Below are 25937 nucleotides of genomic sequence, written 5' to 3'. Positions count from 1 at the left end.
ACTAAAAGTGTGCATCGTGAAATATCCCAGACACACCCCACCCCACTCACCAAAAATATTCCACCTTTCCCCTTCTGCAATTTCACACTAATTTGTCCGGAGTAAATAGGTATTATATAATATTTAGTGAAAATTGTTGTGAGAAGCCGCAATCTATGTAATCTAGTATGTTTGCTTCAGTAATTGTTATTAATTGGGTGTGAGTCAATGAGAATGCCTCACCGTTTTTCCGGATAACAAATTACCTTGATACCCGTTACGAAGTTCACCCAGTCTGCACAGTATTTTGAAGAAACGGTAAGCGTAATTGGTTTTATATGCAAATATGTAATTAACACATACCAGAATATTGGAATCGACGTTTCGATATGGATGGAAAACTGTGAATTTCGGTTACATTCAATTTGTACGTAATCATTTCACCGTGAGCTGCCTTAGAGGAAAGGGATCACCGTGTATCATTGAGATAAAAAAAATGGCGCGTTGTTCGTAGAACATTGCAGACAGTAACGTTCTAATTATATTAGATTCAATATTAACATTAATTTGACATTTTATTACTATCAGATATTTGATAGGTACGACTTGATACTTACGAGTACCTACCAGAATTTTATTTAACCCTTAGAATGCTACGCAACGATTTATCGTTGTTTTTGATATTGGCCACAACGATCGTCGTTTTGCATTTGATGCCTGAAATGATAAGTTAATTTTGGAACATACTACTGCTTCAGTGGTATGAAACATTTTTGATATATTTAGTTTTATTGTTGTGTAATATAACTTGATTTATATATGTTTTGTGACTGGGTAGGGTTAGAACTTATAACTATTGTATTTTTTTTATCGCATCAGCATTTTTATAATAAAAGCATTAATTTCAAATACAAATTTCAGTTTACAATATAAACAAATTTCGTTTTTTATTTGTTTACAGTCAAATTCTGGGTGGAATGACAATTTTTTATTTAATATTATACATTTGAAACAGTGGGAAAAGTATTTTAGAACAGTGTTTCCCTAAAAATACTAAAGATTATACTAACTTACTTATTTCTAATTTACTAAAGTAAAATACACGGATCGTGACTCCCTGAAGGGACCGTAGATTTTCTATTAAATTAAAGTGGATTTAAACTATATAAAAAACAATTTCATTTATAAAAAAAATAATGAAATAAAAATCATTTGCAATATTTTAAATATTCCGATAAGCAAACACCATGAAGACCTTTTTCACAACTCAAGCATATTGTACGCGATCTTTTAACGGGGCCACCATTTTTCCTACTGCAAACAATGCAAACTTTTTCTTTTCGGCCGGGTAATTTCCTAATTCCACTATTTTGTATTATCCTCGTGTAGGATTGTTTCCAATAGCTGTTAAAAATAAAAACTCGATAGTTCGTTTCGCTCGCACACGTGGTCGTCAGTATGATAGAGCGAGAAAGAGAATGTCAATTAATTTTAAAGGCAGACGAAGTGGGGGATATCTAATAGCCTCATTATCTATTCAAAAGGATAAACTAATTACAAAACGTGTTTTCATAATATTCCGATTTCGCAGAATCAATTAGAGTGGTAAGGTGTCTAAAAATAATACAATACTTTAATTTATCGACAATTATTGGTAGCAATCTTCGACCGGATTTTGCACAACATCGTAGCAGCCAAAGGGTTAAATTATACGATATTTTCTTACCTACCTATTTTCCTTAGTCTTTTCCTTGTATTCCGGTGGTTTTATTTAGAATTGAATTTAAGCTTAATGCTACACGCCCATCTGTTTCCGATAGAATATTTCACAGTGAACTCGAATACGGACTACGGTCAACTATAGGTATATTATGTAAAAAAAAAAATCAGACCATTCATTTTGACCTATATACTTATGTATAAGTATATAATATGTGAATCTTTTCAAGAGATTAACGTTTCATCGTCATCAGTCTGTTTCAATACACTGCTCGATAAAGACCTCCTTAAACTATATCCACTCTTCTCAGTTCCTTTTTCTTCACTGCCATGTAGTTCCGCCGAACCTTGATATTTCATTGACCCAACGTTGGATGCGGCTTATCACTTGTTTTAGGTACACATAATCGCATTCGAGCTATGTGTCCGACCCATCTTCATTTAAACTTAAAGGATGTTGGCATATTTAATTACATTGCATACCATCGTTTGCTCCTCTATGCTATATTTTCTGTCTTTCCGCGTGGTGCCCAACGCTTCCCATTCAACGTTGTGCCACGTTTATTTTGTGGCAAACTTATAAAATCAATTTATCACTTGGTATTTACTACTCTTTATTAAAAAAAGATTGCTTTACGACACTATCATTGAATTACAGAAGGGTAGGAGCCAAGCCAAGACCTCTCCATTACAAGTGCGTTATACTTGGAAGTTTAGGCCCATTTCAGACGGGACACCGGTGTCGCGCTCGATATAATATAGGAGGCCATTGTATTCAAATAAACGGACCTTTGTATTATGTTTATGAACGCCCCAGAGCTAATGAGTCAACGAATAATTTCGCGTTATAAATTAGAACATAAAACTGGCTAAGGTGATAAAAACAAGTGTATCGGCGGCCGACGGAAAAGTGTACCGGACACTCGTTGACTCATTAGCTCTGGGGCATTTATAAACATAATACAAAGGACTTTTTATTCGAATACAAAGGCCTCCTTATTATATACGAGCGCGACACCGGTGTCCCGTCTGAAACGGGCCTTAGTGTCAATGTATCCTGACCAGTGACCACAGTAAAGTTGACTTCTACTAAATCAGTATCCCAAGTAGATAGAAATTCAATGACAATAATTCTCACCGGAGAAAAAAGACCGCGCACAGGTGAAATGCGTTTCGAAGGTAAACGAACTAGCGTGCGTTGGCTGTGCCGGCGTGTGAAGTTTATCGCGTTCGCGGCGACATCAGACGCGCGGACGCACCTCTGCCGCTGCGGGAGATTTACAGACGCGGGAAGACGCGACAATTAATTAGGCGGTCAACACCTGTTCGACTGTTTCGGCTATACTGAGACCGCGTAACCTTCAGAGGCCGCAAATTTACCCGCATGTCGGTAAATGACTAAAATAGTCATTGTACTTGGAGGAGTAAGTACCTACATATACACACTCAAAGCACAAATAAATTGAACACCCCCCCATGAAGAATAATATCTACCTATTCTAAATATTCTCAAAGCTCGAAAGTCAAGACCGTTGAAAAGCTCGGTAAGATGCCGATGACTCACAGCTATATAATATGAGCACAGGTAGAGTATCCTCCAGATAACCTTGCCATTGTACACAGTGACAAGGATTTGTGTGTATACGCAAACGTATAATTATTGTATTAGTAAAAGCTAGTCACCTGATTGGTTTAGGTACTCACGTACGCCGTATAATGAATTGTATTAGTAAATTCCAAGCACTTGATTGGTTTACTCACGTTTTAATTCAAAAAAATCTATTCCAAATGGCAAGGTTAGGTGGAGGATACTTTAGCACGCACTCGTTGAACAAACGACATTTTTTGGTCCTCACAGATTACAACCGTGTGGACTCCGTTTGACTCCAAGTTGGATAAATGCATACCCGAGTATTTGAACTAGGTCACCACCTCGATATGAAGACTGGAAACCGGCGGAGGAGTGTGGTACATAAGGTACATTGGTATGATCATGTTACAAACTCCGTACTCTAGGGTTGCGTCGCTGTGGCCGTCCCTTCCTTATCCTGCCGCGGTGCTACAAAAGGGGTCTAAACGCTGCAGGTCTCGCATGGCGGTAGGCACGAGACATGACGCTGGACAAGGGGAAGTGGCGCCACAATACTGGGGCGTAACAGGGTGAATTAAGTATGTGTTCTAAAGATGGCAAATAACGCGAAAAATTCATGTCATAATAAATATTTTTGGCAAAGTAGGTGTAACTATTATAATAATGTACCCAGCATACTTGAGATAAAAGCTTACCAAACACTGGGCAATAGTCGTCACAGAAGTGTCATGATTACGAGCGTAGCTTACCTGAAATAAAAAAGAAAATTATATTAATATATAAAATTATAAAAAAATACATTTGTGTGAAAGAACTATTGTTATTGCTGTTATTTTTGTAGATTATTATAAAATGGTATTCACCATACCATCTTTCGCTCACATGGTGAAACATATCAAGTATGAGTACCGCAAACTGCTAATATTATAATTAATTATTGTCAATACTGTGTGGTAGCCAGCTAATTCTTCATAGTTATTATAGTAATTCTTCATAATTTCCGGGATGAAATAGAAAAAAATATGCCTTCGATTTACTTTAATATATAATTAATAAAAAGGAAACAATTTATTACTTCGATTCTTAGATGGGCATTGCGGGACAGTATGTCTTTTTGTGCAAATGGCGCGAAATCGACGAATTGACGAAGTTTTGCACCGATGTTGCACTATGTAAACGCGTCCATAGCCAAAATATATTATTGTACAAAAACATAATAATTCTGTAGTTATTAACTCATACATTGCGATAAGGTTAATTATTGCAGGTGGAGTAAATAATACTAATTATCAGTGCCAAAAACACATAAATTGAACACCCCACTTGATTCCGCGCCCTAACTTGACGTGCCCTCACGAAGGTCGGCCGCCATAAGGGCAGTTTTTGCTCCATCATCTGTTCCCAGGAACAGCTCGGTTTGCACGTAAAAATTACAGATGCTCCTGAGGCTATACCTCAGCTGAGGCATGGTCTAAAAAGATCGTGACTGGGCGATGCGCGGATTGTGCAAATGACGCGAGCCGAACGAAATATAATTTGTCATAAAAATCCAGCATGCGTCCATTTAATGTTATGTTTATTGTTATATTACTAAAAATAATAATATATTCATTGGCATGTTTTCTTTTTCAAGTATTAAATGGGTAACGTTTTTTAGTCATCTTTACACGATTTAATAATATATTCCTCCGACGCCAAATTGGCGTGCTCACAGGTCTACTTTCGCTCTCCGAATGGCAACGCGGCCGAAATTACGCCCCACATAGTGTTGAAAATTATTTGCCACTGATGTATCGTCTTAAGCCACGACATAAGGTCATAAGGCGTCCTCCCTCTGCTACGTTTACCGTTCATCTTTTTTTGATGACGATGAATGAATGCGAATTGAGATTACAGTAAAAACCGAGGGGTTGTGTAGCACCCACTTTGTAAATCACTGCTGCACATTATTTTGTATGTAAATTATCCGAAGAAATGTACATAGAACGCGTTTATTTTATATTACAATGTGATACGACACAGCAATTAGTCTGGATTAATTGCAATAATCATAGGCCATAAATTAAACATTAGAGCGGACACAATGTCGTGGAAGTATTTATTGGATTGCATTTAATTGCAGGCTAATTGCAGGTTGGGTGCGCTTAGTAGATTTAATTAATCAACAATACGCCGAGAACACATTCAATACTAACCGATAATGGCATTTGAATAGCTATTATTTACCTACGTAGGTAGATATTATATTAGGCCAGTAGATCTTTGACAAATATGCAAATATTTTTATAAAATCTTTTAGTGCAGTAGTCTATAATCTAATATATAAAAAATAATATTTGTGTGTTTGTTTGTTCGTATTTAAAGCGCAGCCATACCGTTCATCCGATTGCGATAAAACTTTGTAAACTTATTGCTTGCACTTGCGGGAAGAGTATAGGCTATATTAATATATAAAAATGAATGTCTGTCTGTCTGTATGTCTGTCTGTCTGTGTGTCTGTCCCGTATGCGTTCCTACACCATTACTACAAATTTTGGTAAGTGGTTGTATGCACACCCATGAAGGTTTCTGAATTAGAAAAATCATCATCTTCTTCTTCTTCTTCATTCTATTTTCTTTTATTCGTATGGTTCCTATACCATTCATCCGATTGCAATGAAATTTTGGTAAGTGGTTGCATGCACACCCATGAAGGTTTCTGAATTAGAAAAATCATCATCTTCTTCTTCTTCTTCATTCTATTTTCTTTTATTCGTATGGTTCCTATACCATTCATCCGATTGCAATGAAATTTTGGTAAGTGGTTGTATGCACATCCATGAAGGTTTCTAAATTAGAAAAATCATCATCTTCTTCTTCTTTATTCTATCTTCTTTTATTCGTATGGTTCCTATACCGTTCATCCGATTGCGATGAAACCTTCGTCAGTTGTTGTGTTAACACCCGCAAAGGTTTCTGAAATAGTTCAACCATCTCCTTCTTCTTCTTCTTCTTCATCATTTTATTTTCTTTTATTCGTATGGTCCCTATACCATTCATCCGAGTGCAATAAAACCTTCGTCAGTTGTTGTTTTAACACCCGCAAAGGTTTCTGAAATAGTACAACCATCTTCTTCTTCTTCTTCATTTTATCTTCTTTTATTCGTATGGTCCCTATACCATTCATTCGATTGCAATAAAACTTTCGTCAGTTGTTGTGGTAACACCCGCAATGGTTTTTGAATTAGTACAGCCATCTTCTTCTTCTTCTTTTTCTTCTATTCTATATTCTTCTATTCGTATGCGTTCCTATTCCATTCATCCGATTGCAATGAAACTTTGTTGAGTTGTCGTGCGCACGCCTGCAAAGGTTTCTGAATTATTAAAACCATCATCTTCTTCTTCTATTCGAATGCGTACCTACACCATTCATCCGATTGCAATGAAACTTTGGTGAGTTGTCGTGCGCATGCCCACGAAGATTTCTGAATTAGAAAATCATCTTCTACTTCTATTCTTATGCGTTCCTATACCATTCATCCGATTGCAATGACATTATGATCAAGTGTTGTGCCCTTGCCCGCAAAGGTTTCTGAATTAGTACAATCATCTTTTTCTTCTTCTATTTGTATGCGTTCTTATGCCATTCATCCGATTGTGATGAAATTTTGACCAGTTGTTGTGCGCACGCCCGCGAAGGTTTTTGAATTAGTACAACCATCTTCTTCTTCTTCTATTCGTATGCGTTCCTATACCATTAATCCGATTGCAATGAAACTTTGGTGAGTTGTCATACGCATGCCCACAAAGATTTCTGATTTATAAAATCATCTTCTTCTACTATTCGTATGCGTTCCTATACCATTCATCCGATTGCGATGAAACTTTTGTCAGTTGCTGTGCGCACACCTGCGAAGGTTTCTAAATTATTATTATATAAAATACAAAGTTTGTTGTTTGTTTGTTCCATCCAATTTTGATTTTTTTTTTACTACATACATATTAATAACATTAACGCATTCGCTGCTGAGTAGATAATGAGATTTTAATTAGCACCTTTAAAATGCACGTTAATTTCATCGATCGGCCGCCTGGTCATTACGCGCATGTGCGTCTTCAGCGTCCAAAGTATTAATAACGTTTACATATTTTGGATTCGATTTTAATTTAGTGTTCTTATGTTTGACCTTTACTCCTATTAGAATTATTTTCATATTGCCATATTGTAATTACACAGATATTTTAATATTGAAAAAATAATTACCTCTTATTATTTTTCAAATATCTAAGATAAATATAACCACGAAGCGACCCTGTGCGAAGCCGGGTACTTCAGCTAGTATTTTATAAAATATAACCAATAAAAAGATTTTTTATAAAAGGTAATAGCGCGAAATTACCATTTACCAAAAGACTAGTCTGTGGTAAGTGTTTTGACGACATAATCAAATACTTAAGAGCATACTTCAGTGAAACGGCAAATAATTTTCAATTACGGGTGCGACGAAATTTTGGACTCGATGGCAATCGGAGAGCGAAAGTCGAGCTGTGAACACGTCAATTTGTTTCGCGATGGCGACGGGGGTATTAATTCTTAAATCGTGTAAAGATGACTAAAAAACGTTACCCATTTACTTGAAAAAGAAAACATGTCAATGAATATATTATTATTGTTACTAATAGAACAATAAACAGAACATTAAATGGACGCATGTTGGATTTATATGACAAATTATATTTCGTTCGGCACGCGTCATTTGCACAATCCGCGCATCGCCTAGCCACGATCATTTTAGACCATGCCTCAACTGAGGTATAGCCTTAAAAAATCAACGCATTTGGTAATATTAGACCTACTTGTATCTACTTACATCAATTTGAATTTGGATTTAAATTGTTCTAAATACAAAATCGCACATTACACGGTGTTCGAAAATTACGCGACTGAGTATGTAGTTAGTTACGCGCCTGCGAACTATTTGCGGATACGAGTGTGCGTGAGCGCGCACGTGTTGGTGTGTCGGTGTATGGCGCCGGCGCCTACCGCACCTGCCCAGTGGGGTGACCAAAATATTTCACCGGCAGTAACAATCGCATAATTACAATTTATATAATGTATAAATAATAGTGTAATAGCAGTCAATTATTTAGCGCAACAAACTGTCTGAAAATGAGTGGCTGGTCCACCATACAAGAATAACATCTATAGAAATGAGTGTCATCGTTTCTTTTTAATCAATTTACCCCACCATACCAAACCGCCCCGCACCACACTCGATTTTAATCAGCATTATCACGAGGCCATATGCTTGGATATGAAACACCACCAGTTATGTATGCCTAAGAATGTCTCAAGAGCAGTTACCCAAGACTGAGGTCATCACGCATATGTGTGATGTGACGTGAGTTTATATGACTTTAAATTAAAAGTAGCCACGGGAGAGGAGCACGGACAAAAGTGAATAATAATAATTAATGAAATGCGAATATAAAACTGGAAACGACATAGATAACGACATCAATAACTTTAAGAGGAGCGGTTTGAAGAACTAATAAATAGCTCACAATACATAGATAATACACACATTGCTACAGCGCCTGAAGATATCGTTTTCCCTGTATTTGTAATAAATGTAGATACATTTACTATCAATATTCCAATGTGTGCATGATACGATATATTTGAAAAATATAGTTACCTATTAATAAATAAATAAATAACACCGCATAGTTGGAATTTACTACTAACTATATACATATACAAGTAGGATATCATGCAAATTAATAAATTGTTCCAAAATGTTTTTCCTGAAGTATGGTTAGCGGCAGACCGACGCATAAATAACAGGGCGCCGCGACGCTCGGGAATGCTGCATGGCGGCGCGCAATTTTCACTACAGGCGCAGTGAACCTTTTATTCGCGTATTACGTTTTTATTGCGAATATTTTAAAAACGTAACGTTGTTAAAAACTTAACTGTCGTAATTAATGTTAAAAAACATTTTAATTGGATGTTAGTTTGAATGATACGCGGAAGCATATTATAATATGTTTTAACACACTCCTTAGGGGAGATGATTATTAACAATTCGATCTACCTATATGTCCCATAGGTAAAACACATTAAAAACATGTTAATTTTAATCCAGCGGTAGGATACGAACACAAGAACGCAACACATGGTAAATACCTATGGGAATTATAGTTTTAGTTCCACACGTTTTTTACAGACTGTCAAATATATATAACTAATAAAACTCAATTCGCATTGACGATTTATTTGTAGCACACGTACCAGGTCCCCACTGATATTTATTTTCCAGAGCCGAACAGAACATCTTGCACAAATATTACAATCCTAAAAGAAGTATTTTTGTAGTCTATGTATGTATAACTTGGTATTATAATATAAAAAATTCATTTTATGAAACTCCCTCTGCTCAATTTTTGTAACTGAGAATTTTTTATGAGTTCTCCTTTTCTCGCAATACAAAGTTCTTCTTCAATGGAACTCTACCTCGCAGTATGCAGTATCATAATGCAGGGCACTCAGCAAACAGGATTATAAAATGGACACCTTTGAATGAAGAGTCGGGACAAGTCATTTGGAAGTCGCGGTACAATGACGAGTGTACACTTGTACACACTTAACGAGAGCGAAAAGATTGCGTGACACTTGACAATGCAGACTGTGCTGGATCAGCCACGAGTCATCAACTATGCGGACTATTTACGGGTCTTTTGTGGGAAAGTAAAGACCTGGACGTCCGAAACTGAGATGGCTGGACTACGCCAGAGGAAACTTAATGATGCTCAACCAACACGTCAGCACTAATCGCCAATGATGGAAAATGATTTTTGACCATTCAAAGACACGTGAGTGTTGCAGTGCCAGAAATGATGATAATGATGATATCTAATTAATAGCAAGTGATAACCAAGTTAGGTACATAATATATATTATCATGAATTACCACAGTACATTAGGTATACATTGAAAATACTAAAAAGATGTTTTATTATAATGAATGATTCACCATTATTTAGATTAAAAATCAAGCAATACCGCAAAAAAGTAGGTGCTGAAGTAAGTAACCAATCATCTCGGAATCAATATCAAAATGTTATATTATGTTGTACATAATTTAAAAAGTTAATAGGTAATACAATTCTTTTCAAGTACAACGTCCAAATTATGTGAATATTACTTAAGACTGATTATCAATTTATTTACTAATAAAACCTGTGACCTATTGAAGAAGTCATAAATAATAAAAGACTTGGGGAGGCCTTGAGGCATCAACTGAATGTGAGGCCCCACGATAAAAAAAAATAGAATAAAAATCATAAATTCCAACTACCAACGTACCTAGTAAAAATAACAATAAATCTATTTCGTAGCATCACAATATGCTATAAGTAAAAATAATTAATATCGAAGATGACAGCAATGACACAGTTTATTTTGTTGTGTACAAATTGTAGAGTAGGTGCCTATATGTTTGAGTAGTTATGTTATAGGCCGGTTTGATGTGAATCGCACGGATTTTATTATGCTTTTGAAATGTGCATTGTTTGAAGATATTTTTTAATTTATAAATTATATTGGAATGAACTGTTTCGAAACCGTTATTTGCGTCAAAGAAAATCGTCCCATAAGTTCACAACGACGTCCCAAACGTTCAGGGAGCGATGAACGCGCCGTCCGGAAAAACAACCGATTTTTTCACAGCTTTTCCTACACGTTACATATTATTTATTTGTCCCGCTTTCTTTTGAAGTGGGCGTTCCGTCGCTTACGCTAATCCGGATTAGCGGGCGCTAAATCATCGCCAATATCCGTGCCATTACTATACAACGAAGATGTTCACTGTAAACTTCGCGGTGACAAGGAAACAACCTCCTTTACTAGTTTTATTACAGAATTAATTTTGCATTTTATTATATCACAAGATAATAATAAATATATAATGCACATAGGTACAACAATTGATTTCCAAGACGATTCGCAGAGAATCGTGGTTTATGGAGGGGGGGGGGGGGGTGGCAAGGCCCACTAAGCAATTATTGTGAACTATTTATTGAAACCCACGATGGCCGAGTGGCTTAAATGCCGGCCTATAGAGTCGAGGGTCCCAGGTTCGAATCCTGGGTCTGGCTAGTACACATATTGTTTTTCAATTTGTGTATGAGTCAGAGTATGGACCTAATAGGTTGAGCAAGTGGCTGACATCCATTTCTCGTAAAAACAAAAATCTGTCAATACAAACCTCCACTCTGTGGAGGCCCATATGATCCTATTAGGATCGGACATGGTCTAAAGAAGAAAAAAGAAAGATTTATTGAAAATGATGACAATTTGAACGAACAAGTAAATTTTTCTCAACACTTAAATCGTACCTTCTTTACAGTCACACCTGATAATATGAAAAATATATATTGTAGGTGTATATATCTTGCAATACACATACATTTTAAACATATAAACATTTTAAATAATCCCAAATTAATATCCAGTGAATATGATGAATGATATTTTATTATATACCTACTGACACAAATCCAAGCTACACTTACTGGTATATCTGCAATATTTAATAAACAATATTTAAATATAAATAATAGACATGTATTTATAGTTTTTTTTATGAAGTTATAATAAATAATTGTGCTGTTGGTATGGACGGGGTTTTTTTTATTAATTCTATTCTGAAGTGTATCACGATATGTTGTATGCTCAATGCTGTAAGATTATGCGAGCAGAAGAATTCATAAAGCAAAGACAGGTGTGCAAACAGCGATAGTTACCGGTTCACAGGTGCCCGCGAGGTTAAGACACTCGGTTCCCAAAGGAATGCGATGTTTGAGTTGCATTTATCGTCACAAAGTAATGCGTAAAACCTACACGGTTTGGATAGATTGTATGTTTTTGATAGAAAAAACCACTATCCTGGTCTAAAAGAATGGCTGTTGGATGTGATCGATTTCAAAGGGATACTTGAAAAACCGGACAAAACAGAACATGACAAAACAGAAAATGACAAAACAGAACATGACAAAACAGAACAGCCAGGGGAAAAATGAAACATTAATTTTTGTGGAATCTATTTAGGTTAGGTCATTATTTCGTTGTATCGTTGTACCCAATCATTTTGAACATATTATATTGATTAAGATGAGATATCCTAAGCTTGCCGGCAACACCGAGTTAAGTCCCGTTTATTTGAGGCTTTCTAGCGATTAGGAATGCAGAAATTAGGTATAGGTATAATTTGATTTATTATATGGCGCATTGAAAATCTGTGCTATTAAAAATCTATCAACATAATTAGAGATAGGACAATTTCAATATTAAATTTATATTTTTCCTGAAAGGTCAGAGTTATATTTATCGTTGTTCTGTTATGTCACTGTTCTGTTTTGTAATGGAACCATATTGAACATGCATATTTTAAAAACATCTCGTGCATACTTAATAGAAAAACCCGACGTGACTTGAACAATGCTCATTGATGCGACTAATCGATAGTTTACAGATGCAATTGACGCGATTGTCATTTGCGACTCTTCTCAATTGACGGCAAAGTGGTGAGAATTTTGATTGACGAGAAGAGGGGAAGGAAAGAAACTGAGATTGTCATGCCAAAGCACTGAAGCTTGCGACTGAATGTACTGAGTCTATTGAATAAACAAACAGAAACAAATCTTGTCGTGGCGTTTGCTACGCAATGACATCATTCATTTGCGTCCATTTTCTCTCTCGTAGAGATCGCATCGGGTCGGCCCGAATATTGTCCGGACCCACCAACAAGACAATATAATAATAAACCGATTCTCAATAAATTACTAGTATTTGTTTTTTGATATGACACGATACAGAGGTGATTGATAGACGACCCGGAATGACGGACGATCGCCTAAAATGCTTTTATTATCACTCGAATTATGCAAAATGTTGAATTGCTACAACTCGGTATTCATGCGAAGCTATCAATGTCATACATTTTTACATAACTACTAACAAACCTGCTACAGGTATGCACGGACGAATAGGAAAAAAATCGCGGTAAATTTTTGTTATCATTATTACTTCTTATAAATAACTGTTGTTAAATTGTAATTAAAATATTCATTGTACGCGTCAATAGTGATGACAGATGATTGAGAAAACACGAGTATCTATTATAATTAATTATTGTTTTTTTAAGACATCGGATAAAATCTAGCAAATACCACTGATTTACCGCATTTACTCCGCACTTTTCCGTTTACATACCCCATACCCAGACACATAATTAGACATAGTTATGCAGAAAGTAGTCAGTCCACAAATTTATTTAAAAAAAAAAAAGAGATATGACATAGATCAGATGCGAGAAGGTTTTCTCTACGTTCTGCTGAAAATATCCAAGCTATTACTATATACTACTATTAATTACTAATACTATTTACAATTTTACATTTTACATACATTATTAATATTATGTTGTTGCTAAAGTGCAATTATCTCAGCTCGACATTATTGTGGACTGGCTACATTCTGCATAAGTACGTTCAATTATAATCCATCTATGAACACTAACCTGCAGATAAAACAACGGGTGCTCACCTATCGGTTATTGCGATCTGTCGCATCCACAAGTGACTATCGAATGCCCGTGGCCCAACGGTTATGATTATTAGGATAGTTAGGGTCCGTTTGTGTCGTCCACCCGTCTTGTCTTTTATACATGGGAGGGAGTTCGAACCAAAACTCTCTCATACACAAGTGCGCGCCTGATTGAACAATTTGAGGGTAGCAATGCCTTAGTTACGCAACGCGTGGGCCGAGTATCGGAGTATTTATTTAGATTGTGCCATAAATCTTCCAAATGCCGAGCATGAAAAGTATTCTCTGTTTCTATGACCCGCTTGGGCTGTTTGGAGAAACGACTTTCATGTTAATTTTGTACTATGCGTCGTAAACCATATTATGTTCCGGCTGGAATACAACATCGCTTAAAAATTGTCATGCACAACTAATCGGGGTCCAAAGTCAGACTAGAGGAAATAAACACAAAAACTAACTTGAATATGCATCACTATTTACTACACAACAAGTTAATAATAAATACCACCCCAAAATCAAAAAAAAAAAAATTACATTTTAATTAACTATTTTTATTATTATTCAACGAATAATTCACAAGATTTAAGAATGTAACATTCTTTTTGTTGAACATACATAAATTTGAAAAAATATAATACATACATAATAAATAACCAATATAAAAAATACGACACCCAGCAGGATTGCACCTGCGTCTCTCGTGATTCGCGCCAACGCACATCGACCACAATGCTATCTAATTGCGACAAATTTTAACTAATGACTTACAATACTCTCTGAAGTTCGAAATCCAAATTGAGTTACTTATCAACTATTGGCAATCGGCTTTTGTATTTAAAATTATTCGTTGAATAAAAAAAATGTTAATTAAATTATTAGCAAGTTCAAGTAAGTTACAACAAAAAATCTTGGAGTAATCCGTGACGTCGGTTAGTAATTAAAGTAATACCTACTTTGATTTAAAATATGATGAAACCTGATGTTATCCGCTGATTATAGGCTAAGATTTAGCACCCTCAACTCAAGGATGATACTCCATAATATTATGTGACAGAGAGATAGATAATTTTTGGCAGTCACGGCTTAGGAAGCAAATAATATAGTCCACCATTCGTCCATCGCGGATCGACGAGGTGCTCTTGGATTCAAGTAACCGTATGGAAGTTACATGCATTGCCATTATATTTATAACGGTGATCTGCTACTCCTCTAGAATTATCTGCATTCTCCTATTTCATTCTGAAATGGGCATGAGCGCCATTATTGTGAATTTGAAAGGCAACTGGCTGCCATTCATCATTTTGATATCTCAGAAAAAAATGCATCGCAAAAAAATAACAATTCGCCGGCAATATTATTACAATGAACACCGCGGGCGGATGAGGTCCAAACAATTCGACTTGATAATATTTATATTATTATGCATGCACTCGCTTCCTGATCGATCGAAATTCGGCGGAGAGCGGGGCGAGGGTTGCGGTGGCATGACGTAACGTTGTCAAAATGCAATAAATATAACATTCATCATCGAGCAGATTAAAAAATAACACATTTCACACAATACAAAATAACAATCATCACATCTCTGCATATTTTTAATGTGATGGCAATTCAATACAATACCTATATTTTTTTTCGATTTTTGAAGATGTTATCGATTGTAAAAAATAATATTATTTTCAGAAGCCATATATATGTACGAAAGAATCATGAAATTTCAATACAATATAATATTGTCTTGACAACAAAAATATTGAATTTCAAACGATAAACATGCTGTTGTATCCAGTGAGGCCAACTGTTGTTTACAAAAATATGCCAGACAGGGACCTACGAAAATAAGCTAGCTGGCAGGAAAAAATCTGTCTTGAAACTAGCATTTTTTTTTAAATATAACTAAAAAACAGATGAATAATATACACCATCCAGAGTTGCTAATTTAGATCGACATGGTTAGGCGTGTCTTGACCGTATTTTAATTGGTTTGATTCTGCTATTAGGCGACGCAATATAAGTTGCCGATACTGGCCTCTTAAGATAGGCGCGTATCCTACTTAGTGCAAGGCCACACGGGCGTTGCGCTTGCGTTGCCTTGTGGGACCGCTGTATTCCGACTCCGAGTGGGAGTAAGGACGCACTAGCTGGTGCGTCCTCACTATCACTCGTGGTCGTATAGAATGGGTGGTTCACAATAATTATGGATCAAGTCCAATTTTCATAATATGTATTCGATTTCTTTTGCCGCGTTTGGGAAATCAGATCAGTGTTTTGGCGTGTGACATGTAACACATAATTTATTTTTTCACACGAAAAAAAACGCACTCGATTGGATTCGAATCACCGATTGTTCGGTTATCAGCCGAACGCACTACCATTACGCCACATTATGATACTGCAATCGTGACGATTATACAGTATAATATTATAGTTAAGAATTGTTCCGTTGCCTAGGCAGCGAATTTATTATTGTCGGCCATTTGCAATTCCTTACGTAAACAAACTATTAAACGTTACAGTTGGTACGTTAAAAATAAAAACAACGAGAAACCATTATATAATTTAGTAATATAAGTTAACGTGTATAGAAATAAACCAACGGCGTTCCAATAAGCGGTCCTTTTTCTTGAGTGTGTAATTTAACAAGATAATTAAGAGCTAGTCAAAGAATCTAGTTTATCACAAGTGTTGTTTTTGTTACGCCAAAGAAGTATAACTTATAACGCGCGTACATAAGTACACACCGATTTTTTTTGTTTCAGTGGCTAGATAAAACAGATGTCTGTCTATATTGTGTGATAATATCACAATCGTAGCTCTACAATTTTCCGCATAAATGGCAATACTAGTATCGATAAGACATCAAATTGAATGTGAATCATGTCCATTTTGACAGTTCCTTCAGCAGTATAAAGAGGTATTTGCCAACATTAATTGCCTAATACAATTGTCATATCAAAATATGGTAAGTATATTCCAGTGAAAACATTCCTGAATTTTACAAAAGGTGTTTTAACTTTATGTCCAAATATCTCAGGATCCATTTTGATGGACTTGATCCATAATTATTTTGAACCACCCAAATTTGAGTGTGATAAAATAGTAAAAACAAAACCAAAATCTTACCTTCTCCGTCTGTGGTAAGGGATTCAGGTTGTAGCCGCTCATGATCCGTTCGCCTTGAATCTTCACTTGGTGCTCGGTCTGAAACAAAGAAATAAACACCCATGAATATTATTATACTTCTCCAATATAACAATAATTGCCGTACTGAAAAGCAAGATGATGATATAACGTTCCGTAAGTAAGTTAACAATAAAAAATTAAGGTTCTACTGTGCGTGATGTGGAAAGAAAATGGTTTCATATAGCCGGATAATACTAGTATTATTGCTCCGAGCTTCGGACCCACGACCAAGGGCCATGAGCTCTTCGTTAATATGTATACAATAGCGAGTCTTAGAAGATAGAGGGCTTAGCCCAGGTGCTCTATAAGAACGTACAAGCAATACACTGAAGATGGAAACATATGAGAAGGGTAAAATGCCGTTTGTCCTTGGCACCCCATAGTCCACTCAATATAGTTATATTTTTAATCAACTGGCAATGTCCTATTGAACTAAACTTTAATTGTGTAGAATTTATTTTAATTAATGCAACGTCTAATTGACTATCTTTTTTTATTTAACGAATTCAACGAAACACAAGATCTATAAATGTAACTCTTGTAAGGTTCTTTATTGGACATACATAATTAAAAAACACCCGTCAGAAAAATTCACAAAATAATATATACATACATAAAAAAAAACTTCTTTAAAATAAATCGACTACCAGCGAGATTCGAGCCCCCGCTCCCTGAGATTCGAGCTCATGTGCTCTAGTGTAGTAATTAGGTTAGGTTAGTGGTTATATATTTCCCACATATGTTTTCAAATTATGTATGTTTAACTCTAACACAATGTTTTTACAATAAGAATTGAGTTAACACCATACTTAATGAAAAGGAAAACAATACATAGGTATATAATTATAATTACTCTGATGGCTGGATGGTTATAATAATTGCACGAAAAACTGCAATTACCAGGTAAAAACGACCAAACTCATTAACAATTAAAATAACTGCATTGAGATAAAAATTACTTTTTGCAGACACGAAAACAAATCCGCAAGACAGGTGGTCCATTAATAACGACAGGTAGACATACCTCAAGGATAATGCTGTAATAATTGGATGACAAAAAAATACTGGAGTAGATGGTAGGCAGCCATGACATTCGCGGTGGCCACTTTGCTATCTTGTCAACGGGACAAAATAAAACGGTCTGAATTTTTGAGACAAGCAATGTTTATTTTTGTTATTTGCTATAATTTGCAATTTGCACTCCTGGACACGGCCGAAAAAATACACGGGACAAAAAGCTAACGCCCAACGCATATAATGATAGTATAAAATAAACGTGTGAAATTATAATGAAAATACCGTACCCTCCCTGCAAAGATCGCTTTGCCTAGTAGGTACCCATGTCCGATTCTAAGATGTGTATTTGTCAGATCCAGGATTCAAACCTGGGACTCACGACATTAAAAACCGTGCGATTTTTGCATAATATGTGACACTGACGTTGCGTGAAAATTATGCATTTTTACGCAATGTAATACTTACCTATCTATTTTGGGAGACGTATTATAAAAATATTAAATTTATATATAAACTTTTCAAATAATATTATGTGGAATAAGGATGCATATAGAAGGGGGAAGATGGAGAATTGTGGTAGCAAACGGATGTCACTTTGATCAGCAAAATCAAAGGTATCTCGTCGTACAAAAATTCTGAATCATTAAACGTTGATCCAATATTGATTGACCTGCGTGTCGAATTGTTGGACTCTCCATCTGTATTCGAGAGAAAGATACTGCGTACATATATCGTCGGTGTTTTGTAAAAAGGGCGAATCAACCATTTTGGCGAAATCGAGATTTTAATGAAAATACAATATGTACCCCACTAGCTTTGTTGTGTAAAAACGGCGAATTTTTATCTCCACAGGAAAGTACTTAAAAACGATAATCGACTAAAATTAAATTAATTAAAATTACGAAATATAAAGCGAATGTGACATATTAGGCCATTTAAAATATTATATAATAATGCCTATTATAATGTCAGTGTTCTTTCTAAGTTTTATTATAAACTTGTTAGATATTTATAATCATCTACAGGTAAAAAACAAATAAATGTCAAAAGTTAAAAATCCTCCTCCTGTAAAGTAGCATTTTGGTTAATTCGCCCATTTTACAAAACAACGACGATATGGTCCCATACTAGAAGGAGAAGAATGGCATTATGACATAACCTGAAGCTCTACAACCTCTTCCAAAAAGAATTGATCTCCGCATTCGTTTAAACGTGATAATATTCCAATGGGCGGACCATGTACGAAAAATGTGTCCAACCGCAGGGATGATCATATCCTGAATAGCAAACCGGATGGTCGGAAATTGACTGGCAGGCCCAAACTTCGATGGTTAGACAACATCAGCAAGTATGCAGACACCTGGAGGAGATTGGACCAGGATAAGGGGAGATGGAGGTATTCTTGAAGGAGACAAGGACATTCTAGGACAGGCTAGGACTAGGGCTTAAGCTTACATTTAGGAAGAAAATAAAACCTCGATTACAGTGGTTTACACAACTCAAATTTTGTCAGCAGTTAACATGATAATGTGGAGACAGATCATGTATCCCCGGTCAACGAATACCCAGACAGAAGCAAAAACAATGACAGACATTTTAAAAATAAAAACACGGCAAAAAAGTGATTTGTAATAATTCTCCAGCACCCTTTTTAGAAAAATTTCTTATATTTTATTTTCTAACACAAAAATTTCGAAACACTAATGTCAGGTTTTTTTAGAAACACAATCCCTAATGGAACTGGTCAATGGGTGTCCACCCGAATTCCGGAGTGGTGTAGGTCATGGCTGGGGAGGGCTGACAGAGCTCTAGCCTGGGGGCCCGGCGTGTCGGGTTGACCAGATAAGTGAGATAAACACACATCATAAATTAGCTTTAAAAGTAAAAACCTGCGGTGCTATTTAACTTCATGGGCATGAACATTTTCAATTACTTATATAATTGTGCAATATATTTTTTGATTATTATGTGTCGATACTTGACAGCTCCATTATTAAAGTAGATATATTAAAAATCGCCAATAATTCACTGTATAAGTACCCTTAATATGAACTGAAACACAATTTGAAGAACGTTAATGTAGTGTTTCACACTGCCTTTAATCTTAGCGGTAGGTAGGGGGCCCGCCAAATATCCTAGCCTGAGGGCCCGTTTCAGGATGTGGTGACCATGGTGTAGGTACAACGAGTGCAATAGACAAAAGACCGATAAACGAGAAATTAGGCTGTGAAGAAGAAAAAGATCCTATGGGACTAATTTACATTCTCCTCCTTGCCCCCCCCCCCCCAATATTAAATCCTGGGTGCGCCACTGATATGAGATAACCCAGATTGCCAGAATTGCCAAGCCCGTCGCTCACAGCTTCATAAGCGGACATTCACCTATCGCGGGAGCTTAAAGCAGTTGCAAACGTATATAAATATAAATATATTCGTACATTACGATTACACTGTCCATGCTGCATAATATTGAATTTTCCCATGACTTAGGAGAGTATTTATTACTTCGAGTAAGCATAATGTAATACCAAGCTGTGTATACGTGAGTGGTTAGTTTCCGACCTCCCGGGAGGAGGCTCGCTTTTTGCAGAGCTGGGAGTCGAACCCGAAGACCACACCTTGCGCGGATGGTAACGCGGTAGCGTGGTACCGTTAACGCAGACGATGCACCGGCAGCGTTGCCAACTTAGCGTTTTTCTTGCCAGATCTAGCATTTTTCGATAGGCATCCATCTAGCTTGCAAAAAATGTATCTAACTTATAGCGTTTTTATTAGCATTTTTTGATGCCTTCAACAGCGTTAAATGTGCTCAAAAATCTAGATTTTTAGTTTATTTATTCAGATTTTTAATGAAGGTAGGTCTATACTTAAGAAATTAAACAATACAATGAAAGAATATGAGCATTCTTGGCATTATAGTGATATATTGGTATCAGATATTATAATTTAATGTGTGCTTGCATGTGGCATCGAATTGACAATTATCAGGGATTCCACTCTCTGGTATTATTACTTATCGTAGATTATTAGATTAATTAATTATTTTTTGTCAATTTTGAAATGAGTTTCTGGGAAAATGTGTGATTTTATATTTTTTCAAATTTTGCACTTTTTTCGATCAGCAAAAAAGGGTAAGTACTGAAATTTTATTTTCTCAAAATCTAACGTTTTTTCCTGCCAAATAGCTTGTTTTCATACCCCATCTGGCATATTTGCAGTTGGCAACACTGTGCACTGGATTGACTTGCTCGGCGCCGTGCAATTGGGGATTCCTTACAAAATGAAAAGTATACGGACGAAACGGGGATTAATTCGTAAATGGCTACTTCATTGAAAAAAATCTCATAATTGAAGACAGGCCCATACGTTAAATATAAATCGTGGGATATAACCAGGGTCGGAATGAGATTTGAAAACGATCCAGAACTTTTCTAGTCAATTAAATTATATTATATCTACCAATATATGACAACAAAATAATATTGACATATACATGAACAAATCATATTGTCAAAATAGAACGATTATGAGAAAAATAGAAATGTAATAACACGACATAAGATGCTGGGAATTATAACGATGATCTCATTCAACAGTTGGGTTTCCAACAGCGTTCTGGACGGCTTGTGCCCACTCTTCTCGGCATTCGACGACACGCAAGTCCTGTGGCAACTGGAAGACACCCGTGGAAAAAATTGGTGTAACTCTCTGGCGCATCGAATGTTTACTATGATTTTCCGATGTGGTATGCGACACTAACGGTCCTAATAATTGTAACCGTTAAACTCACATGTGAATACCCTTAGTTATACCGGCAGGACAGGTGTTTATCACTCGACCCATAATAGGAATTGTCTGAGTACGGGAATGTATCTGGAGAACTGCGGTATTCTGCAAGTGAAGCGATAAGTAGTAAACGGGGTAAATATGAAAGTCGGTGGTAGCTACTAAACTTTATTAACTCCACCCCCTCTCGCCGCCACAAAAATCGATAATATTATGTTTAAAATGGACCCCCTAAACTCTTGGATACTTGGTATTATAATTGTATGTAATTTATTATATTTCCTTGGCATCTGCGAATATCGTGTAGCTCTCGGCCGCTTAGCTTACCTCTAATGTTCGTCGGTATGAATGGACTAAAACTTGATTCGGCTTAATCAAATCGAGCGTATAATGTATTCGTGCTTGATTAACAAAATAAGCGGAATAACTTATTTATAAAGATAAAATGGGCGTCAGGTGAATATGATACGTGACGCAATCAGACAGAGCATAATATTAACCCATTCGGGGAGACGTCTGACTTTCTTATTTATATATTATATCGTATTTATGTTTTTATTGTTTTTTATAAGAGGAATCATCCATAAGTATTACATACAACATTTAATAATGATTCCAGAGGGATTTTAGTATGGTTGAATTTATTAATCCATTAAAATTAAATATTATGGGACCAATTTGAGAAATTACAGGTACCAATATGGTTTATTGACTAAATAATTTACACATGTTTACATCTGAGGCATGGAAATCACAAAGCATTCAATAACCTGTATTACAATAAAGTTAATTAAGTTAATACGGTCTGAATTGAGTGAGAGAGAGGATAATAGATAGAGTCTGTATTCTATAAACTGGCGTACACGTCACACGGAAAGCATTCTGGCATCGCGTTCAACTGTTGCAAGTTTTCAATGGGAGGGAACGAGATGGATGCTGAAGCGGGGGGGGGGGGTAAACCGGCACGCCAGCTTATAGAAGACAGACTTCCGAGACTTAAATACGTAGGCAGAAGAAAATCATCAATTTTTGCAATCTGATAACCGAAATCGCAAATGGGCAAAAGACAAAGTGATAAACCCAATCCAATATAAATGTATGAACAAACATTATATTTTTAATTGAAGTAAAAATACAGAATAATAATAATATGTTCTGCACTTTTTGTGTTTTGGTTTGGTTATGTTAGATTAGGTTACCCATTATTTGCGATTTTATAAAGACCGGTTTCATCCCGCTTAAAAAGACATTGCGAAATAATAAGTAGGTACAGTACAGAAATATTGTTCCATGTAATTTGTACGTATCCATATCGTCGTAAGATTTTGTACTGGGAACAGGCGGCAGTATAGCAGTGAGACCAAATGACACGATATGGTCGAGGAAAATTTGAGTCTTTTTAGATTCAAAATTAATGTTATTCCGAGTAAGTTCTAACTGGATTTAAAATAATTTAAATGATAGTTTTGCATTAATTTATATATGTTTTTATAATAATTATTATGGTAGGTAATTAATAACCTACTTTTAGATAATTCATAATTTTCAGGTACTTTTCATTGAACATAATATAAATATATGGGCGTTCTTTAGGCAGGTGGTGTAAGTACCAGTGGCGAAAGGTGGAGGTAGGCTGTTAAAATCCGGCATAAATAGTGAACACTAAACTTTGTCAGTCGAACGTATTTGTTTTCATTCGACTAAGACTGCAATATGTAGACATTAAAATTCAATTAAACCCTGCCTAATCTCCAAGCCATTGAGTCAAAAAAATATTCGCTTATCTATAAAATATCTAAAATTATGCCGTTGTCAAACCATACATTAATTTTAGATATTTTATAGATAGAAGAATATTTTATATCGATTATGGTCCGGTTTAGGCAGGGCTTTGAAGGTTAACTAAAACTAAACAACGCGATCTCTAATATAAATTCTTAAATCAACGAAAACAAATAAGTATGTCTGAAAAAGTGTCCACTATTTATATCGAATCTAAACAGCCTACCTCCACCACTCGCCACTTGTAGGTACTTACATTCGTTTGTCGTCCTAGTTTATTCCTATTATTTAATGTCCTGTTTTGTGTCTGAAATACCTGTAGCATTATTGTATTTTTTTAAACCTCCTGTGTATAAAATGTTTAATTTAACAATTACATCCTGATCTATGCAAACAATGTAGCAAAAACCTGTTATGTGCTTAACACATAAATGTTATTATGAGATAAACAATTTACATGGCGCTCTGTCAAGTGGCTTGCGTTGGCTTGGTCGAAATGCACCACGCTGCATGCAATTTGTTTCAGCAAGACACGGCGCTAGAAAACGGTGTAATCAGTCACCTCGCGGCGCCTCCACCCGCCTCCATCGACCCGCCAAAATATACAATCAACTTTCTCATAACGAAAGGTCTCACCTAAATATATGGCAAATCTGCATGCGAAGGATGGATAACGACGGTGAAAATATTTAATATCGATTGCCGTATGGACACGATATTAAACAATAAAAAAAGCTGACTAGGCGACGCCATCTGGACGACAGAAGAACTGGGCGATTCCCATCTCGACGCCAGTAAATGTTAATGAAATTTGTTACTAGAGTGCGAAAATTATAAGTTGAAGTGTCATGGCCGCCGTCGTGGTACTGCGATATATTATGAAAGGATTGTCCGTATTGTAGTTCTCTAAATGGCCACGCTTCACGTTAAACTTGCCGCAGTCTAATTTACTTGCTACTTGATTATGCTCTGGTTTCTGAAGAAGTAAACTGTCTGGCAGACAACAGTCGCACTCAAAAATGGATTTAGAAACCACCAATAGATGGAACAGATGGGCTTTCACCAAGACAAACTGCATTTCAATGTTTGAAAGGTATTTGAACAAGCTAAGTCGGTGTTCCAATATGTACAATAATTGATGACAACTCAATCGCCCTAAATAGTATAAATTGGTTTATTATTAAACAGTATACGTGAGTATTGAAATTATAGCGCGAGAAACTAGCGACATCTTAATGATAAAAAGATTCATACTATCAGGAAGTTTCTAAAAAACCAATATTAAATTTTTGGTGCAAGTTAATGCCAGAACGAATTACCGATATGTTACTTTTCGAATCAATATAATATAATGTCGGTACATTACACCACAGACAGTGATTAGGTAATTAGATGCAATGTATGCGTGTTGAAAAAGAAGGAACAAATTGGGAATACACCACGTCGCGTCTGGTGTTATTGTTACATTTTCTATTCCATAAATATACAATACAAAATGGAAAGATACGATGTCCTTTTCCCACCTTAACCCTCGTTTACCTTCGTCCAAGAGACTGTTTTCACCACTGCCAAATTAGTAGTTAAACTACGTATTGAATTTGAAAAATCTTGACCATGACAGTGTGTTTGCACAATGGCCAATTTACGATCCGATGTTGTATTTTATTGTTTGTTTTTAATTAGTGATGCCTAATTTGGTTTTTTTAAACATCTATGGTGGCACAGGTGTAATACGCTGCCCACGTACAATTTAAATAGCAGGTAATAAAACTCGCTAATAATAAAAATATATTGACAAACTTCTGCAACCTAATATAAAAGATACACCAAGGTTGGTTTCTATTCGTTTTAAATCGCTTATATAAAAGCAATTAAAACGAAACATTTTATACCTACTCAGTCACTAACGTTCATATATTTGAACTTTCAAGAATATTCGTGATTAATTAAATTAATTGATTGTCTTTTAAATAAGTAACTAGGGGGGGGGGGGGGTGCAACAACCGACAGCATCCACCACAAGGCTTGCAGGGGATAGAGGAAATTGAAGAAAACTGATTCCAAATGTCACGGTACGAAACCCAGAGAAATCACAATCTTTAATCAAAATCTAAACTAACATTATTTCAGAACAATCAACAAAGAAAACTAATAATTATTTCATGGTTTAAACGAAAATAACGAAGAATTTGTGGTTTCACAATAAATTAAAATTAAATTATACACTACAATATTGTATGTTACATTTTACTTTATTGGCAGAAATAAAGTGGAACCAAACTTAATTTTCAAG

The 25937-nt window shown here is 35.8% G+C and overlaps 1 protein-coding gene across 1 annotated transcript in view; it reads right to left on the bottom strand.

Moving 5' to 3' along the window:
- Window positions 1-25937, bottom strand: part of Dad (Daughters against dpp) — a 204233-nt gene that overhangs the window by 49248 nt on the left and 129048 nt on the right. The window contains exon 3 of the mRNA XM_085945399.1: window positions 17001-17078. Coding sequence (XP_085801525.1) covers window positions 17001-17078 — 78 coding nt within the window. The remainder of the gene's footprint in view (window positions 1-17000; window positions 17079-25937) is intronic.

This window comes from Rhyacophila brunnea, unplaced genomic scaffold, assembly GCF_057557595.1.
Source record: "Rhyacophila brunnea isolate RB1 unplaced genomic scaffold, BYU_Rbru_1.0 scaffold_18, whole genome shotgun sequence".
NCBI lineage: Eukaryota > Metazoa > Arthropoda > Insecta > Trichoptera > Rhyacophilidae > Rhyacophila > Rhyacophila brunnea.
Note: the sequence above shows the minus strand (reverse complement) of the source record. Positions and strands in the feature narration are given on the sequence as shown.